At 51.5% G+C, this 19,242-nt stretch overlaps 1 protein-coding gene across 4 annotated transcripts in view; it reads left to right on the forward strand.

The window, feature by feature from the left end:
• Window positions 1–19,242, forward strand: part of DPP6 (dipeptidyl peptidase like 6) — a 960,318-nt gene that overhangs the window by 869,641 nt on the left and 71,435 nt on the right. For all 4 annotated transcript variants that reach the window (XR_011566384.1, XM_070788461.1, XM_070788459.1 and 1 more), the window contains exons 11-12: window positions 15,851–15,974; window positions 17,608–17,646. Coding sequence is in view for 3 of the 4 variants with exons in the window: in XM_070788461.1 (XP_070644562.1) it covers window positions 15,851–15,974; window positions 17,608–17,646 (163 nt within the window). In the remaining variant the exon portion in view is untranslated. The remainder of the gene's footprint in view (window positions 1–15,850; window positions 15,975–17,607; window positions 17,647–19,242) is intronic.

Below are 19,242 nucleotides of genomic sequence, written 5' to 3' on the forward strand. Positions count from 1 at the left end.
ACAGAGGAGCCTGGTGGGGTACAGTCCAGGGGGTCACAAAGAGTCAGACACGACTGAAATGACTAACCATGCACACACGTGTGAAGCTGAAGCTCCAGTTCTGGGCTGGGCCCGGCACGTGGTGTGAGCTGGGTTTGCTGAATGGGCAAATTAAGTTTAAAATTAGCCAGTAAAGTCCTGTTTCAATAGGATCCTTGTAGATACGGATTTCTTTGGTTGTCCTGGAAGCAAAACTTGACAGATACTTGGCCCTTGCTGACGTTCTGCCTTCTCAGTACAGGACGCTGTAGAGACCACCATTTACCCGTCCTGGGCTTGCAGCTGGGACCCTCACAGCAAGACAGATTAACAAGAGGGAAGCACAGTTTATTCACACGTGCCCTGCACACAGCGTGGGAAAACATCTCAACCCGAAGCCGCTCAAAGCATCGACTCACAGTGCAGCTTTTACAGCATCGTCCACCAGGAGCAGTAAACTCGTAGAGTTACCAGGACCAGGAAGCAGGTTCAGGGTTCCCAGGGTAGCAGCTGCAGGTGGTACATAAACCAGAGGGCCCCGTGGGGAAGATGGGCCCTCAGGCTCCCCGGTGCATCTCTGGGCCAGTGAGAGTCTGCCTCCGGGAAGAGGAAACTATTTCCTGCCTTGAGGCAGAAGCAGGGGGGCTTTGCTGAGTTTGCTCCCTCCTAATTGCCTTCAGCTCAAAATAATTGTCAAAAAGGCATATTTTGGGGTGACCTAGTCTGGTTTCTTTCAACACTAGAGGCACTAAATCTAAAGAAGGTAAAAGGAAGACACTTACTTTGTGGAGGGATGGAAAAAGGAAGGGAACCTACGTAATGCCCTCAACAATCTAGGCAAGGATAGTCAGAAGTTAAGTACCGCAAGATAGGCATCAGTTCTGTTCAGAATTTTGCTACAAGACTGGGAAATCAGGGGAGGAAGAGGGGTGGAAACAGGCAGGATTTGGCCACTTGGGGACACAAAAGAGATCATCTGGACCAGGAGGAACGTGCAGGTCGGCTCCTGGGTCGGGTGTGGCCCAGTCTGGTTGCGTGTTAGTTCCACACTTGTCCTTCCCTCTGCCCTTCTCTCAGGAGCCAGGGTGTATGTCTCACAGATGTGGCTGGGTCCCCTGGGGCCTCACACAGCCCCGCCATGAGTGCCCCTCTGCTGTTCCACAGAGGCAGGGCCAAGAACCCAGAGGTTACGGACAGGGTCTGCAGCTTCCCTGGTGGTGCTAGTGGTAAAGAATCCGCCTGCCCATGCAGGAGACGCGGGTTCCATCCCTGGGTTGGGGATTCCCCTGGAGAAGGAAATGGTACCCACTGCAGGATTCTTGTCTGGAGGATCCCATGGGCAGAGGAGCCTGGCGGGCTGCAGCCCATGGGGTCACAAAGAGTCGACAGCTGACTCCACACAAAGCCTGAAATGTGCCCTGGGACTCAAGCCAGGCAGGACCACCCGTCCCTCCACGCAGCCTCCACAGGGAGATGCGGAGAGCCCAGAAAGGCCAGGGGCCACTTCCTGCAGACGGGTCAGGGCCCTTCAAGGGGAGGAAGCAAACGTTTCCCATGTCAGCTGTCTCCCCTTCATCCCGCGCACTCCTCACCCTCTGCTGTGGCTCCTCAGCCAGCCCCACTCCCCTGCAGGGTTCCGGGGGGGCTGACTTCTGGGCTCCCCAGTCCTTGCCCTGGCAAAACCTACTGCCTTCCGCATGTGCCAGGCACTCTGGTGGGCCCATGACGGCCCCTCCATCAGGTGACGGGGTCCAGGCGCCACGGCAGCTCCAATTCAGTAGCCGCGTGCAGGGTGGCGGCCAGGGGAACAGGTGATGAGTGCCGCGGAGGGCGAGGTAGCCCTGCGCTCACAGCCAGAGCAGAGCCAGGGCCTCCATGGGAAAGGGTTCCCCACAGAGAACCGGGAATGGGGGTGGGCACGGGGCCCAGGGATGGGGCGCGCCCTTGTTACTCAGGGCACAGTGATCCCTCCTCTCCAGGAAGTGCACCTGTGGCAGGGCCCGCGGTTTCTGCAATTTCACAGGGAAGCCCGGCTGCGCTGATGAAGCAAGCGCAGCTGCCTTTTGCTGGTTTCCTTGCGGGTCCGTTGAGCTGGGTGTTGAATGAAGACGTACCAGAGCCCCGACAGGGTCATTTTGAACTGGCGTCGGACTGCGCTGGTGTGTGTGTGTTTTTGTCTCCTCCTGCAAACACTCCGTCAGATGCCATCCAGCCGGTGGCCAGGGTGCCCGTCCTGCGTCTGGTGGCCGCGGGGCTGATCACAGAGCCTGAGAAGGGAGGCTAGTGCCCGGTGCCCGATGGTCCTGGGCCAGGCGGGCTCTCCCCGCCCCCCACCTCTCGCTTCTGTTGTTTCTCCTCCGTTTATTCACCTTACGGTCCAGCACCAAGACCTAGATGTGCCTGGCGCGGGGCTAGCCATCGTCGGTCAAGGGCAGGAGCTCTCGTTTACCTGTCCTTGTCCGTTTCACTCTCTGCCCCCTGCCCGGCCCCACCCCTTAGGCCTTTAAAACGCCGAAAATGTGCTGTGAGCAGCCTCTCCCCGGTCGACGCTGGTTAAACGTACGGCGGTGTGCGTGCTTGCCTTACGTACATGGCGCTGGGATATGGATACAGACGCGCAGGTGCAGACGTGTGTTGCCTGCGTGGGCTCCTGCCGCCTCTTTTTCCTCTCGGGACTCTGTAAAGACCTAGCACACGGGTGTGTGTGCGGCTCACTGCTTCCAGCTGTGCACGTTCCCGGAGGCTGGCACTCTCAGGGCACCCCCGCCCCTCACCTGCTGCCTCCAGGCTCCTCCTGCACCCTCTCCACCCGTGATGCGCCCCCTTCCAACCTCGAGAGGAAATGCCGCGTCCTTCTGCCGGGTCAGTAAGAAGTGTGGGCTCCCTGGGAGACTGGCACACTGGATCCAGAGCAAGCCTTTATAAGGATCAGAGGTCATCAGAGCAACGGAAACATCACAGAAAAACAGGGCCTTTGTTCCTGAGGACCTGAGCACCACCCCCATCAACAGTTAACCGCCACCTCCTCCCTGGTGGCTCAGCTGGTAAAGAATCCGCCTGCAATGCGGGAGACCTGGGTTCGATCCCTGGGTTGGGAAGATCTCCTGGAGAAGGGAAAGGCCACCCACTCCAGTATTCTGGCCTGGAGAATTCCAGGGACTGCATCGTCCATGGGGTCCCAAAGAGTGGGACACAACTGAGCGACTTTCACTTTCACTTTTCTTTCTATTTTCACCCCCACCCCCACCATCAACACCCCCAGCAGGACCTCTGCCTCTGCCTCATCATCACCACCTCGATCTCCTCCACCAACACCTGCAGTTTCACCACCGACATCACCACCACCTGACTTGCCGGTTGTTGCTTTTTACTTAGGGGTAGAAGCGAGGCTCCAACACAAGATTCCTGACACCTGACCGCCGCGCGTGTCCTTGTTCCAGAGCTCTCGCATCTGCCGTGTTCCACTTGGTGCCTGCCCTCTCAGGTGGCCCACACAGGACCATTTCTGTAACTCTCCCCTTCCTGGTTTTTTCCAGTGGGGGTGTGGCCTGGGTTTGGGGGGTTTTAAACCTCCTCAGGTGATTCGGAAGTGTGAGCAAGGCAGGAAGGCCCTTCTTGAGACCTGGAAAGGAAGGTCCGTGTCATTTTCTTTATTTTTTTTAGTAATTTCGTTTGTCTATTTTGGCCGTGCTGGGTCTTCATTGCTGCACAGGCTTTCTCCACTTGTCACGAGTTGTAACGCACAGGCTTCTCATCGTGCTGGCTTCTCTTGTTGCAGAGCATGGGCTCTAGGCACAGGGGCTTTGGGAGTTGCAGCATGTCAGCTCAGCAGTTGCGGTTCCCAGGCTCTGGAGCACAGGCTCAGGAATCGTAGTACCCGAGCTTAGTTGCTCCGAGGCACGGGGGATCTTCCCAGACCTGGGGTTGAACTTGCGCCCCCTGCATTGCAAGTGGATTCTTTACCGCTGAGCTATCAGGAAAGCCCTGTGTCATTTTCAAATCAAAGATGCTGCCCCCCACCTCCATCCCTGAACCTGCCATCTGACTAACATATTTCTAATCTTCTTTCTTTATATGAATGACTGTGGGAAGATACGTGTTTCATCTGAATTTGATTTCCAACTTTATTCGAAGGTGTTTGGGGGATGAATTAGAAATGCCCAATGCTGTCTAATGCCCGCAGAGTGAGACCTCGCTCCGTTTACCTCATGTATTAAGTAGTGAACTGGCCACCAAAACATTCACATGACCTCATCTCAGGGAGCCATTCAAGGGGCTTGGCGCAGCCAGACAGCCGTTGCGTTTGTGGTATCAGATCGGGGTGTGGTTTTGTTATCCATGAGGGCAAGAAGCTCTGCATGGTGACTGCAGAAATATGGAAGGTCCAGTCTGGAGAAATGCTGCTTCTTTATTCTACTGATGCTTTGGAAAGGGGGTTCTCAACGTTACTGCTGATCACAGGTTTCCAGATTCTCATCCATCAAAATGCCTCATGCTTTAGAATCCTGGGAATCTGGTCGTGGATGCCAGAAAGATAAACTTCTGGTGAAGAACACATGTTCTCCATGGTTGTGGTTTGTGTTTAAAGGGAAGCGAGATCATTCTGAAGACCCTGTCCCTAGATATGCAGGGACTGAGTCGTGTTTGGCAGACTTAGAGCAGGAGAATAGCCCATGCTTTCCTCCTCATCTTAGCAGCCAGCCCTGCAGTGCGGCCAACACCTCAGATGGAAAGGAAAGGTCATGTGGTCTCTTCCTATGTTGAAAGCGAAATTCTGGGGCCTCCCTGGTGGCTTTGTGGTAAAGAATCCACCTGCCAGTGCAGGGGATACAGGTTCGATGGCTGGTCCGGGAAGATCCCACTCCCACGTGCCGGGGAGCATCAGAGCCTGCGTGTGAGAGCCACAAGTGTGGAGCCTGTGTCCTAGAGCCTGCAGGTCACAGCTGTGAGTGTGTGTGCCGCAGCTCCTGAGGTCCCTAGAGCCCGTGCTCTGCACCAAGAGAAGACGCTGCAGCGAGAAGCCCGTGTATCAGCTAAAGAGTAGCTGCCACGCGCGACAGCTGAAGAAAGCCGTGCAGCAGCCAAGACTCAGCACAGACAAAACAAATAAGTAGGCTTGTTAAAGAAAGGAAGTGAAATCATGGACGCTACATCAGATAGCAACTTATCTTACCGTCACATCCTCCTTATTCTGCCTGCAGAGATTTTTGTGCAATTAAGAGGCTGCTCCCAGGGTCAGGTGTGGAGCCATATACTTGATCACAGCAGCATTTGTCATTTGATGTCGTTTCCGTTTGTTCAGTGATGCTTTCTGTTACCATCTTCCTTGTTTTAAAACTGTCCTCTCAAAGGATTTTTCGCTCCAGCCTCACGCAGGGGCCGACCCTCCCTGGAAACGCCAGCATCAGTCGCAGGCCCTTGATTTCGCTGGATCAGCAGGCCTTTCGCCTCCCTGGCCTTCGCTGCCGCGTGACTGTCAGAACCTCTGCCAGAACTCGGAATACCGAGAAGCGACACGGCACATTAGTCCCTGCACGGGAGACGCTGTTCTATTAATATTTGACGGGAAACAAATGGGCTAATAAAAAATTCATACACTGCTCGGCAGGAGGGGTCGCTGTGTTCTGACTTGAAGGCCCATCTGGCTGGAGATTCGTGAGGAGGCTGTGGAATTTTCTCGGCCAAGCTGTGCTGTTTCAGCAACTGCGGCTCCCACATGGCTCCTCCTATCAGGGCAGTCCTCACCCCGTACTGAAATTTGGGGGTTCTCTGTCTCCCCACAAACAGGGAGCTCCCCTACAACCAGGCTTTGGGCCTCTGCCTGCCAGCATCTGGACCCGTGTCCACGCTGAGCCCTAAGTAAATGCTCTTTGAATGAATGACAGTATTTATGGGCAGATAAAGTGCTTTAGAATAAAGAAAATCAGTGGCATTTCTTCCAAGAACCTTTGCATCCTGTTAATCATTTCATTTCACGTTCTTTTTAAAACACAATTTGTCCAGCCCTCGAAGCATGATTTTCTATCTTCTGTGATTATCAAAATGCTTCTGTGTCTCACTGCATCTCGACATTGGATCAACTCTGGTGTCTCTCACAGCCCAGCTCCATCTCACGTTCTTAGATTCAGTTCGGCTCAGTTCAGTCGTTCAGTCGTGTCCAACTATTTGCAGCCCCATGGACTGCAGCATGTCAGGCCTCCCTGTCCATCCCCAACTCCCGGAGCTTGCTCAAACTCATGTCCATTGACTCAGTGATGCCATGCAACCATCTCATCCTCTGTCATCCCCTTCTCCTCCCACCTTCAGTCTTTCCCAACATCAAGGTCTTTTCCAGTGAGTCAGTTCTTCCCATCAGGTGGCCAAAGTATTGGAGTTTCAGCTTCAGCATCAGTCCTTCCAATGAATATTCAGGACTGATTTCCTTTAGGATGGACTGGTTGGATCTCCTTGCAGTCCAAGGGACTCTCAGGAGTCTTCTCCAACCACAGTTCAAAAGCATCAATTCTTCGGTGCTCAGCTTTCTTTATGGTCCAACTCTCACATCCATACAAGACCACTGGAAAAACCATAGCCTTGACTAGATGGACCTTTGTTGGCAAAGTAATGTCTCTGCTTTTGAATATGCTGTCTAGGTTTGTCATAACCTTTCTTCCAAGAAGCAAGTGTCTTTTAATTTCATGGCTGCAGTCACCATCTGCAGTGATTTTGGAACCCCCCAGAATAAAGTCTGCCACTGTTTCCATTGTTTCCCCATCTATTTGCCATGTAGTGATGGGACCAGACGCCATGATGTTAGTTTTCTGAATGTTGAGTTTTAAGCCAACTTTTTCACTCTCCTCTTTCACTTTCATCAAGAGGCTCTTTAGTTCTTCTTCACTTTCTGCCATAAGGGTGATGTCATCTGCATATCTGAGGTTATTCATATGTCTCCCAGCAATCTTGATTCTAGCTTATGCTTCATCCAGCCCAGCGTTTCTCATGATGTACTCTGCATATAAGTTAAATAAGCAGGGTGACAATATACAGCCTTGGTGTACTCCTTTCCCGATTTGGAAGAAGTCTGTTGTCCAATGTCCAGTTCTAACTGTTGCTTCCTGACCTGCATACAGGTTTCTCAAGAGGCAGGTCAGGTGGTCTGGTATTCCCATCTCTTTAAGAATTTTCCACAGTTCAAATGCTATTTTTTCCTCTCCTTTAACTGTGACCCGGTTTCTCTTTATTCTTTAGAACCTTATCTGCTTACCAGTTCACTTATTAACTCAGAGAACATCTAGGGAGAGCAGAAATGGAGGCAGAGACGATCATATGGAACACGGCTGTGTCACCAGATGGTCTGCCCACCAGAACCGCTTGGCTCACTTAGTTTGGTGGTTCCCCAACTGGGGCACCAGTTAGACCAGTTAGGTGCCTCAGCCACGCCCAGAGTCTCAGATTCAGTTTGTTTCCACCACTTCCCAGGTGCTGCTGGTCTGGCGGCCCCGCCTGAGGACCACTGACTCTGGTCATTAAATGTAGGGGGCAGAGACTGTTTCTCCTCCAGGGCCCAGGGCAGCAGTTCCGCTCTGGTCACCTCTCTCTGGACAGGCCCTGCCTCCCCGAGCGCAGGTGGCAACGCGGGTGCCTGCTGCCCAGGTGTGCCCAGGCCACCCTCGGGGCCCAGGAGACGGCCCCCATCTCCACCCACACCCCCACTCCTTGCAGGTGGCAGTGTGTGCGTGTGCACGCTCAGTCGTGCCCGACTCTGTGCGGCCCCACGGACTGAATCCAGCCAGGCTCCTCCGTCCATGGGGTTCTCCAGGCAAGAACACCGGAGCGGGTTGCCATTTCCTCCTCCAGGGGATCTTCCTGACCCAGCGACTGAACCTGCATTTCTTGTGTCTCCTGCACTGGCGTGTGTGCTAAGTCAACTTTAGTCGTGTCCGACTCTTTGCGACCCCATGGACTGTACCCACCAGGCTCCTCTGTCCATGGGGTTCTCCAGGCAAGAATACCGGAGTGGGTTGCCATTTCCTCCTCCCGACCCAGGGATCCCGACCCAGGGATCAGACCTGCGACTCTTGCATCTCCTGCATTGGCAGGCAGATTCTTTACCACTGAGCCACCTGGAAGCCCATGTCTGTGTGTGTGAGTAGGTGAATATATATGTGTGAAAGTGAAAGTCACTCAGTTGTGTCCAACTCTTTACGATCCTTTGGACTATACAGTCCATGGAATTCTCCAGGCCAGAATACTGGAAGGGGTAGCCTTTCCTTTCCCCAGGGGATCTTCCCGACCCAGGAATCAAACCAGTGTCTCCTGCATTGCAAGCAGATTCTTTACCAACTGAGCTATCAGGGAAGCCCTATATATATACATATATGTATATACGCATTTTATTTTCTCTACTGGTTACCTTTATAAACTGAAACAGTACTCTTACAAGTTTCTCTTGTATCACATAAACTACAGGCAAGAATTTTAACAACCCACTTGGTAAAATGGATCTCAAAGTCCTGCCCTTTCCTACAGGTCCATTCTCTGCCCTTCCCACCTAGAAAATTCTTTTTAATATTTTTATATCCCTGAAGTTGATGCCATTTCCGTTCTTCCCCAAACCCAAACTTTCCTTATTTATCTGTGGGTTGATTCTGAAAGACTACAATCAATAAACAGCGTAACTTTACCATAAGTAATTGTCTGTCTTGGTAGCACTAAGTAGCATCCTATGACTGTGTCTCTTTTTTGTTCAGCTTTTTGTTTTTCCCTGAGTTTTAAATTGCCTTTATTTTTATTTGAGCTATTTTATTTTATTTTATCTTATCACACCCTCACCATTTCCCCCCAGACTCCAGCAGGTACCCTGTTGCTCTGCCTCCTTCCCCACTTGCGTCCCTGCAAGGCCGCTCCGCCGCCCCGACTCTAGTCTGGACTCACTGTTCTTTTTCACATCGGCGCTGTGCCACCCAGGGGGACCCCCTCGCTGCTCTCTGCGTTGGTCTCGCATCATCTTCTTTCTTGATTTACTTCCACTTCCGTCTGGAGTACGCCCTCCAGATGCTTTCCTAAGAAAGAACTATGGGAGGTAAACTTTCTGAGTTCTGCAATATTTTAATATGTCTCTCTCACGTCTGTTGAAAACCTTAGTTGTATGTGGGATTGCAGCTTGAAAACCACTGTCCCTCATTTTGGGGGCTATAATTCCATCTCGTGTCCGGTATGGCCGATGACAAACCCGATGTCAGTCTGACCCTCATTCCTCTGCAGATTATGTCTTTTTTTTCCCCCACTGAAAGATATTTGGATGAACTAACATGTCTAAATGTGGGTCAGGTTTCTCTGTTTTCTCTTGCACCATCTGTCTCATCCAGACTCTCCCAGATGGTACTCCTGTTCAGCCACATTTCCCAGCCCCACACTGCTGCTAAGTCTGCTAAGTCGCTTCAGCCGTGTCCGACTCTGTCCGATCCCAGAGACGGCAGCCCACCAGGCTCCCCTGTCCCTGGGATTCTCCAGGCAAGAACACTGGAGTGGGTTGCCATTTCCTTCTCCAATGCATGAAAGTGAAAAGTGAAAGTGAAGTCGCTCAGTCGTGTCCGACTCCTAGCGACCCCATGGACTGCAGCCTACCAGGCTCCTCCATCCATGGGATTTTCCAGGCAAGAGTACTGGAGTGGGGTGTGGGGTGCCATTGCCTTCTCCAACCCCATACTGACTGCACCTCAACCTCCAGGTCCCCAAAATTCTCTCTGGGGTTGACTCGGCAGGCATTTCAATCTGTTGCTTCTTCAACCAGCCTCATCCCTCGAGACTCTTATGTCTGAAATGTGGTGAAACCGTTTCTGTAATCTTTATGTGGGTGTATACCTGCTTTATTCCTTCATTATCATCGTAATTGCGTTTCTGGGGAGAGAAGACAGAAATAAATGTGATAGATCCATCAACTTAAATTGGAAACTTCCAGTTATCCTTAATAACCTTTTTCTTATTTAAAAAATCATCTCTGCATTATAGACAATAACAATCACTTGCCCTCTCACTATGCACAGGTAACTGTTCCGAGTATTTTGATAAGTTTTCCTGATATTTTTATCTAGAAATGCACACTTGTCCTTTATTTGCTCCTTTTTTAAAATAATCATTTTCCCAGCACCATTTATTGTATCAGTCTTCCTTTCCCCACTGATTTGGGATGACAGTTTAATATTATTAAATATTAAATTCTTAGATAAACTATTCTGTTCTAATATAAACCCTTGTGACAAGGCTGCCCATCATGATGGATCTACTGAGTGTTACATCAGTTACAAAGTCTATAACTACTCTGTATCATTAGCAATAAATCCCTTCTCATAAGTCTTCCTCTTTAAACTATCTTGTCATTTTCATCCACTTCTTCTTATATGTGAACTTTAGTATTATTTTATTAGCTTCCCCCTTCTCAAAAAAAAGAAGTTCATTGGTCTTTCTGTTAGAAACTTTAGTATTTTTTTAAATTTTATTTTATTTTTAAACTTTACAATATTGTATTGGTTTTGCCAAATATCGAAATATACATGTGTTCCCCATCCTGAACCCTCCTCCCTCCTCCCTCCTCCCTCCCCATACCATCCCTCTGGGTCATCCCAGTGCACCAGCCCCAAGCATCCAGTATCGTGCATCGAACCTGGACTGGCAACTCGTTTCATATATGATATTATACATGTTTCAATGCCATTCTCCCAAATCTTCCCACCCTCTCCCTCTCCCACAGAGTCCATAAGACTGTTCTATACATCAGTGTCTCTTTTGCTGTCTTGTACACAGGGTTATTGTTACCATCTTTCTAAATTCCATATATATGTGTTAGTATACTGTATTGGTGTTTTTCTTTCTGGCTTACTTCACTCTGTATAATAGGCTCCAGTTTCATCCACCTCATTAGAACTGATTCAAATGTATTCTTTTTAATGGCTGAGTAATACTCCATTGTGTGTATGTACCATAGCTTTCTTATCCATTCATCTGCTGATGGACATCTAGGTTGCTTCCATGTCCTGGCTATTATAAACAGTGCTGCGATGAACATTGGGGTACACGTGTCTATTATTTAATTAGCTGCCCCCTCTCAAAAAAAGAAATTCATTGGTCTTTCAGTTAGAAATAAATTCATTTCTTAAAAAAATATTAAGTATTGACCATAGGTGAAGCGCTGCCCTCGTGGAGCTCGAATACTATCAGTTCAAGCCTGCCCAGACTGATAATTATTTTGAAAGTTTCTCTTGTTTAGTTTCCTGTTCCAGGGAGGTAGCATGTTTGTGTCTTAAATACAAGATGCATCATCTGTGATGGCTGCTACCTTTGTTTTTAACCTTTCTTTAAAAGATTTACTAAATGTTTATAATTCTATGAAATAGTCACCCAGTGTTTATTTTATATCATTTTATCACTTAATAATTACTTTTGATATTTGCATTCAAATTTATCATCAGATTGGTAGTAGTTTAGGACTGGCTGTGAATGGATTGGTATCAGACATCATCTTCCTACGTGTGAAGCTTTTCATTTTAAGCCTTTAATTTTGAATAGCTTTTAGTAAAAGGTATATTCAAGTAGAAGACATGCTGTAAACAAGACGATGCTGCTACCGCTGCTAAGTCGCTTCAGTCATGTCCGACTCTGTGCGACCCCACAGACGGCAGCCCAACAGGCTCCCCCGTCCCTGGGATTCTCCAGGCGAGAACACTGGAGTGGGTTGCCATTTCCTTCTCCAATGCATGAAAGTGAAAAGTGAAAGTGAAGTCCTCAGTCGTGTCCGACTCTTAGCGACCCCATGGACTGCAGCCTACAAGGCTCCTCCGTCCATAGGATTTTCCAGGCAAGAGTACTGGAGTGGGTTGCCATTGCCTTCTCCAAAACAAGAAGATATGGGTTATTAAAAGCTCATTGAGGTATTAAATACCATTAGGCTTAAAACACCTTTGCCGACAAAGGTCCATCTAGTCAAAGCTATGGTTTTTCCAGTAGTCACATATAGATGTGAGAGTTCAGTTCAGTTCAGTCACTCAGTCATGTCTGACTCTTTGTGACCCCATGGAACTGCAGCACGCCAGGCTTCCCTGTCCTTCACCAACTTCCAGAGCTTGCTCAAACTCATGTCCATTGAGTCGGTGATGCCATCCAACCATCACATCCTCTGTCCTCCCCTTCTCCTCCTGCCTTCAATCTTTCCCAGCATCAGGGTCTTTTCCAATGAGTCAGTTCTTCGCATCAGGTGGCCAAAGTATTGGAGCTTCAGCTTCAGCATCAGTCCTTCCAATGAATATTCAGGACTGATTTCCTTTAGGATTGGCTGGTTCGATCTCCTTGCTGTCCAAGAGACTCAAGAATCTTCTCCAGCACCACAGGTCAAAAGCATCAATTCTTCGTCATGTAGCCTTCTTTACGGTCCAGCACTCACATCCATACATGACCACTGGAAAAACCATAGCTTTGACTATATGCACCTTTGTCAGCAAAGTAATGTCTTTGCTTTTTAATATCTGTCTAGGTTTGTCATAGCTTTTCTTCCAAGGAGCAAGCGTCTTTTAATTTCATGGCTGCAGTCACCATCTGCAGTGATTTTGGAGCCCAAGAAAACAAAGTCTGTCACTGCTTCCGTTGTTTCCCCATTTATTTGCCATGAAGTGATGGGACTGGATGCCATGATCTTCGCTCTTTGAATGTCGACTTTTAAGCCAGCTTTTTCACTCTCCTCTTTCACTTTCATCAAGAGGCTCTTTAGTTCCTCTTCACTTTCTGCCATAAGGGTGGTGTCATCTGCATTTCTGAGGTTATTGATATTTCTCCTGGCAATCTTGATTCCAGCTTGTGCTTCATCCAGCCCAGCATTTCTCATGATGTACTCTGCATATAAGTTAAATAAGCAGGATGACAATATTGACATACTCCTTTCTCAATTTGGAACCAGTCTGTTGTTCCGTGTCCAGTTCTAATTGTTGCTTCTTTACCTGCATACAGATTTCTCAGGAGGCAGGTAAGATGGTCTGGTATTCCCATCTCTTGAAGAATTTTGCACAGTTTGTTGTGATCCACACAGTCAGAGATGTGTCAAAGATGCAGTCAAAGATGCAGATGGTGACTGCAGCCATGAAATTAGAAGATGCTTGCCCCTTGGAAGAAAAGCTATGAGCAACCTGCTGCTGCTGCTGCTGCTGCTAAGTCGCTCAGTCGTGTCCAACTCTTTGCGACCCATGGACTGCGGCCCACCAGGCTCCTCCATCCATGGGATTTTCCAGGCAAGAGTACTGGAGTGGGGTGCCATTGCCTTCTCCAATGAGCAACCTAGATACCATATTAAAAAGCAGGGACTTTACTTTGCCAACAAAGGTCCATCTAGTCAAAGCTATGGTTTTTCCCATAGTCATGTATGGATGTAAGAGTTGGACTATAAAGAAAGCTGAGAGCTGAAGAATTGATGCTTTTGAATTGTGGTGTTGGAGAAGACTTGTGAGAGTCCCTTGGGCTACAAGGGGATCCAACCAGTCCGTCCTAAAGAAAATCAGTCCTTAATCAGTCCTGAATATTCATTGGAAGGCCTGATGCTGAAGCTGAAACTCCAATACTTTGGCCACCTGGTGTGAAGAGCCAACTCATTAGAGAAGGCCCTGATGCTGGGAAAGGTTGAAAGCAGGAGGAGAAGGGGATGACAGAGGATAAGATGGTTGGATGGCATCACCGACTCCATGCACATGAGTTTGAGCAAGCTCCAGGAGTTGGTGATAGACAGGGAAGCCTGACGTGCTGCAGTCCATGGGGTCACAAAGAGTCGGACAGGACTGAGCAACTCAACAAGAACAGACTTAAAATAGCTGAGAAATCTGAGATCAGCATAAATCTGTATCTTTTCTCAAAACTTGTTACTTGTTACTGAATTGTGGCATTTCTCTTCCTGTAGACGTCTAAGAGTCTATGAGAACATCTTTGGGCGTTTTGTTAATTTCCCTGGAATTGGAAAGCCCTTTCATCTGCAGCTCACGCCCCTGCTGTGTCGGCATCTTGCGGTGCCTTCAGCGATTGCCTCTCTTCCCATCAGTCCATCGGAGAAGCACTTAGATTCTCAGATGTGAGGACCATCTGCTGTCTTCCATCTCTCCCCCGCCGGGACCCCTTCCTCTGCCTTCTGGGGGAGCTTCCCAAATTTTCTTCCATTTTCATTTTCTCATTTTCAATTCCAGTTTCTTCACAGTCTCCTCATCTCACCTCTTTGGTTGCACTTCTAAATAGCAAACCTCTGCAGCCTGTCTCTGTGACCTTCCATCACACCTCGACAGGAACGCCTGCACCAAACAGGTCCCCAAACCAGGCCCTTCGGACGCCCGGCTCGCCGCAGTGTCTGTCCAACAGGGACCAGAGCTCATTTATGGTGTAACTGGAAATTCAAAGTGTTCCGTGTGCAACACGGGCTGGCACAGACCTGAGTGGCTTTTTAAGGAGCAAAGCTGAGTACATGTTTCCTGGCTGCAAAGATCCAGGCAGACTGTGAGAGCCTATCGTTACAAACACAGCTCCCAGCCTTGCGGCACTGACACGACAGCAAAGCCACAGCGGAAGCTGCCAGAAGGACACGTGACTCTCAGAGCCGGAGCCGCTGAAAGGCGGGGTGGGAAAGTGGGTCCCGTGAACAAACACGCAGAACAAACACGGGTTCCCAGAGCCCGAGAGCTTGCGGAGCAGATGGTGACAGGAGCAGCCATATTTCAGAAACTCACAGAACCGGAGACGGTGGAAAAGCATGAGCTGGGCTGTGCTGAACGACTCTCCACCGTGTCCGCAGCAAATCTCCAGGGACTGTGCGGGGTTCCAGGGCCTGTTCTCCGCCCCGAGAGAGCTGATGACCTGGCTCAGAGGCCTCCCTGCCGTGTTCGTCGTGTGCTCTCGGCTTTGGCTGAATTAACAGCTGTGACTAACGGTCGTGAGAAGTGGGGGACCCAGCGATTTAATCCCCTGACTAGCTGAAGGCTGTGTCAGCGCGCCGGGTTGCTTAGATCCTTCTGCCGACAGTAATTACTGAGCATACCGGGTCTGCTTCCAGCTCTCCGGGCATCGTCCCGCAAACACGCAGCGTCTTAGCGATGAGAGATCTTGTCAGACGTGGAGTCATCATTCTGCACACGAGATCTCATTACAGATAGAGTCGGTCGGGCGGAGGGACGTGTTTTTGTGAAGTTGCTTTTTTTTTTTTTTTTTTTTGTCATGTCCTTCTAACTCATCAATGTACATTTTTCATAAAAATCCTGATTTGGTGGGGTGGGGGGAGTGGCTCTGGGTAACTGAATTAAATACCCAGGAGCTGAGTACAGAGTGGCCCAGAACAGTCTGGGGTTTTCAGGTTTGGGTAAAAGCAGGTGCATGACAGCTCAGATGTCAGATCAAGTCCACCACTTGCCCAGAGCCGCCGTACCCGCTTCCCTAATTAGAGCGAGAATGGCCCTGGGGACTTGGGGACGGGAGCCCCGCGGCTCCCTCCCTCGGGGGCCGGGGGGAGAGGAGCGGGACAGGTATCCCCGCCCCCGGAGCCCTTCTCGGCTCAGACGTCCTGGCCGCTTTCCCCACGTGGCGCTGAGTGTCCCCGTGGCAGGAAAGCCGGGCAGCAGGCAGCACCACCCGCCCACTTACAGAACCCAGGTTGGGGGGCGGCTGGGAGGTGCCAGCGCAGGAGCGCAGCTCAGGGCTGGGGGGCAGCTCGGAGAGAAGCGCACGGCTCCCTCGCTGCGGGCGCCGCTCGGGTCCCGCAGGGCCGCCCCGGGGGCTCACTCCCGCATCTCCGCACGCGCCGCCCAGAGCCCCGGGGCCCTCAGCGCGCCCTCTGTTGCAGGGAGTACTACATCACCATGGTCAAGTGGGCCACCAGCACCAAGGTCGCCGTGAACTGGCTGAGCCGGGCGCAGAACGTGTCCATCCTCACCCTCTGCGACGCCACCACGGGGGTCTGCACCAAGGTAGGGGGCCGGGCAGGCGGCGGGCGCTTCCCGGGGGTCAGGGTCACGTGGGAGAGAGGGAGAGAGACAGGGACACAGAGAGGGAGAGACGCACACGCACACACACACATACTGAGAGACACACACAGTGACACACACACACACACACACACACACACACACACGCACACACACAGACACGCACACACTGAGAGACACACACACACATGCCCACACGCTGAGCGCCGGCTGGTCCAGGCTCGCGGGCCTCCGTTTTGCTGCCGCCTGGTGGCTGACTTGAGAACTGCTACAGACTCAGGGCTCAGCCGCGCGGCCGCCAGGTCCCAGAAGTGAGCCTTCCGTTCTCCTCGCCCCCGGCCACTCCACAAAGGGGCCTGCTCCCCGTCCTCCACTTGGCGCTGGAGGGGGGAGTGGCCCGGCCTGCGTTCCCAGGGCCCAGCGCTGCAACCGGGCCTGGCTCTTTCAGCGTCAGCGCCCCTAGCCCGGCCAGAGCCAGCCAGTCCCCTGGGCAGTCAGCCTCCTGTCTGCAAGTCACTGCTGTGTTCCCGCGGCCCCAGGCTGGCTCAGTGGGCGGTTGGAAGAGGAGAAGGAAGGAGCCGGAGGAGGAATGAAAATGTAAATAAGCAGGCCGGCTCCCCTGAGGATCGAGGAGTGCACGCTCCCTGAGCCCCTAGAAACGTCCACTCAACCCAGGCTCATCTCTCAGAAACCCTTTTCAGGCCCTAAACTTTTATTTTTATTTTTGGGGGGGCCCTAAATTTTTATTTCCCCACTGGGGAGGCGACGGGCTTGCAAAGCAGCCATGTTGTGACTTGGGATATGCCCCCAAACAGCCTGATCCCGCAGTCCAAGGACAGTCCCAGGGAGCTGTGGCTGGGACCAGCGTCCTCCGCGGGCTGGTGACTTACTTTGTCTGTGATACAGTCTGGAGCAGGTTCCGGGTTGTTCTGATGAGCTTCCTGAGGGGAAGGAAGGGAGGAACAGGCACAGCGCAGCTGGGAGGCTGGGGCGGCTCGTGCCGCGGGGCCCTGGGGTCTGTGCCCCTGGCCCTGTGGGGTCCTTGGTGACAGTCCTCCTGCCTGTGGTCAGAGTCCGCGGATGAAGAGCAGAGCGGCTGGGGACAGGCCGAGGCGCGTGCCGCTGAGCAGCTGTGCCCAGTGCGGTGGGTTTGGTCGTCTCCCTTTCTGTGTTTTTACACACAGTTCTCAGACTGACTGTTCACCTGTGGTCTAAGTCCTGAGGGTTACTCAGAGTTGTGAACTGGAAATTTGACACATGTCCACACACACACACACACACACACACACACACAGAGCCTTTAAATGAGCACATGCCTGTTCAGGGGTGACCGTCCAACGGGCCTGTGCCTGGTCAGGGGTGACCACCGCATGGCAGTCCTGCAGAGGATTCTCACCCCAGTGTCTGTCCTTGTGGCCTGGTGAGTGACGTCTTCCCTGCTCGAGGACACATGTGCTCAGCTCTGAGCCGAGGCACCAGACGAGGCAGAGAGCAGCCAGCCTCCTCCACAAGCCTGTGCGGCCCCCGCGGAGGGAGCCAGACTGCTTCTACACCACCGATCAGAGACCCGAGATGTGCACAGACGCCTTCCTCTAACACTCTTATTTCGTTTCAGAAACATGAGGATGAAAGTGAAGCCTGGCTGCACAGACAGGTAACTATTCCGTGTGTAAATCCCACACTCACCGCCTCCACCAGCCACCGTGTCCCCCTTCCCCAGGTTTTACAACACAGCTTCTCACGTTAAATCCTACAGGAAGCTCCAGGAACACACACACACACACACACACACACACACACACACGCAAGGTTCCGTGGGGCGGTAGGGCCGCTCAGCACCTCCTCGTCCCTGGCCCCAGGAGGCCCAGCAGGGCTGGAGAGCCATGGGCTCTGTGGGAGGGGCTGCAAGAGCCTGCCCCAGGGTTGCGCGGTGTTCTCAGGTCTTGGGGTGTCCCTCTGGTGTACCAGGGACGAGTCCACACTAGTTGCCTGGATTTAACAGGTACTCAGTCACATCCAACTCTTTGCCACTCCATGGACCGTACCTCACCATGCTCCTCTGTCCCCGGGACTCTCCAGGCAAGCATCCGGGAGTGGGATATCGTCTCCTCCTTCAAGGGATCTTCCCGACCCAGGGATTGAACCTGCATCTCCTGCACTGGCAGGCAGGTTCTTTACCGCTGAGCCACTTGCGAGGCCCACTTTGCTGAAAGAAGACGAAACGTGGCTGACGTTCCTGACTGTCGTCCTGCTTCAAGGAAGCGTCCTTTGAGGAGGGGACTCTGGACGGGTCCGCTGAGTCTTCCCTGGATTTCCGTCCCCGACTCTGCTAAGAGATGCAGGTGAAGCAGGCCTGAGGAACTGGAGGCGATCGGATGAGATCTGCAGTCAATCACCCAGACAAAAAAGTTCAACTCCCCACAAAAAATAAAACCTTCCACACTGGTACTTTCTTTCTTCGATTATTTTTGTCTCGTTGCACAGCCTGATGTTAGAAAGCACACGTGGAAGGTTTTGGAAGCTCACTTCCTTCTCATCCTACCGAATGGGATGAAAATCATCTGAAATTCTATGGGAAAAATCAAACTGGATTTGAGTTTCAGAACGATGGTGGGGATGGCAGAGGTGCACTTCTTTACTGACAGGGTAGAGTCCGTTCGTGGAGAATGACTGAAGCTGGACTGTCCACAGTGGCTCTCCAAGGACATCCTAGAAGCTCCGTGCACACCTGTGTTACCTGCAGAGTCAGCTGTCTGGCCTCACCTTCCATCAGTTATCTCAGGGGAGGGCTGCGGCCTCACCAAAGGAGCGATTCTTTAGATCCATCTGTGTCCTGCCCTGGGCCCACCTGCTGCAGAAGAGGAACACTCGTGTGGCCGCTTGTTTCCTGTGTCCAACTTTGAATGCCAGGTCCCCGCTAGGAAACACCCATCATGAGACTGTGCTCGGGCGTCATAAAGTATTCGCTGGGGAGCTGAGGAGTTCTTGAGTGCCACCTGGACCGATGATGCGAGCACAAGCACCAGATGTAATGTTACGACGTGCCTCTTAAAAATCACACAAAATGCCCAAGTGGTTGAAGCAAAAGAGTCGGGGAAAAAATTCATTATCTGCGTAAAGTCATCTGTTCCACTAATAGGAGATCATGCCAGACACCTCGCTTTGTGGATCTCAAAAACTCACGTCCACCGCTTCCACTTGCTTCACGGCTGAACAACGTGCCGCCCGGTGGACAAAGCACGCTTTGCTC

The sequence above is a fragment of the Bos indicus genome, chromosome 4 (assembly GCF_029378745.1).
Source record: "Bos indicus isolate NIAB-ARS_2022 breed Sahiwal x Tharparkar chromosome 4, NIAB-ARS_B.indTharparkar_mat_pri_1.0, whole genome shotgun sequence".
NCBI classification, from domain to species: Eukaryota; Metazoa; Chordata; class Mammalia; order Artiodactyla; family Bovidae; genus Bos; species Bos indicus.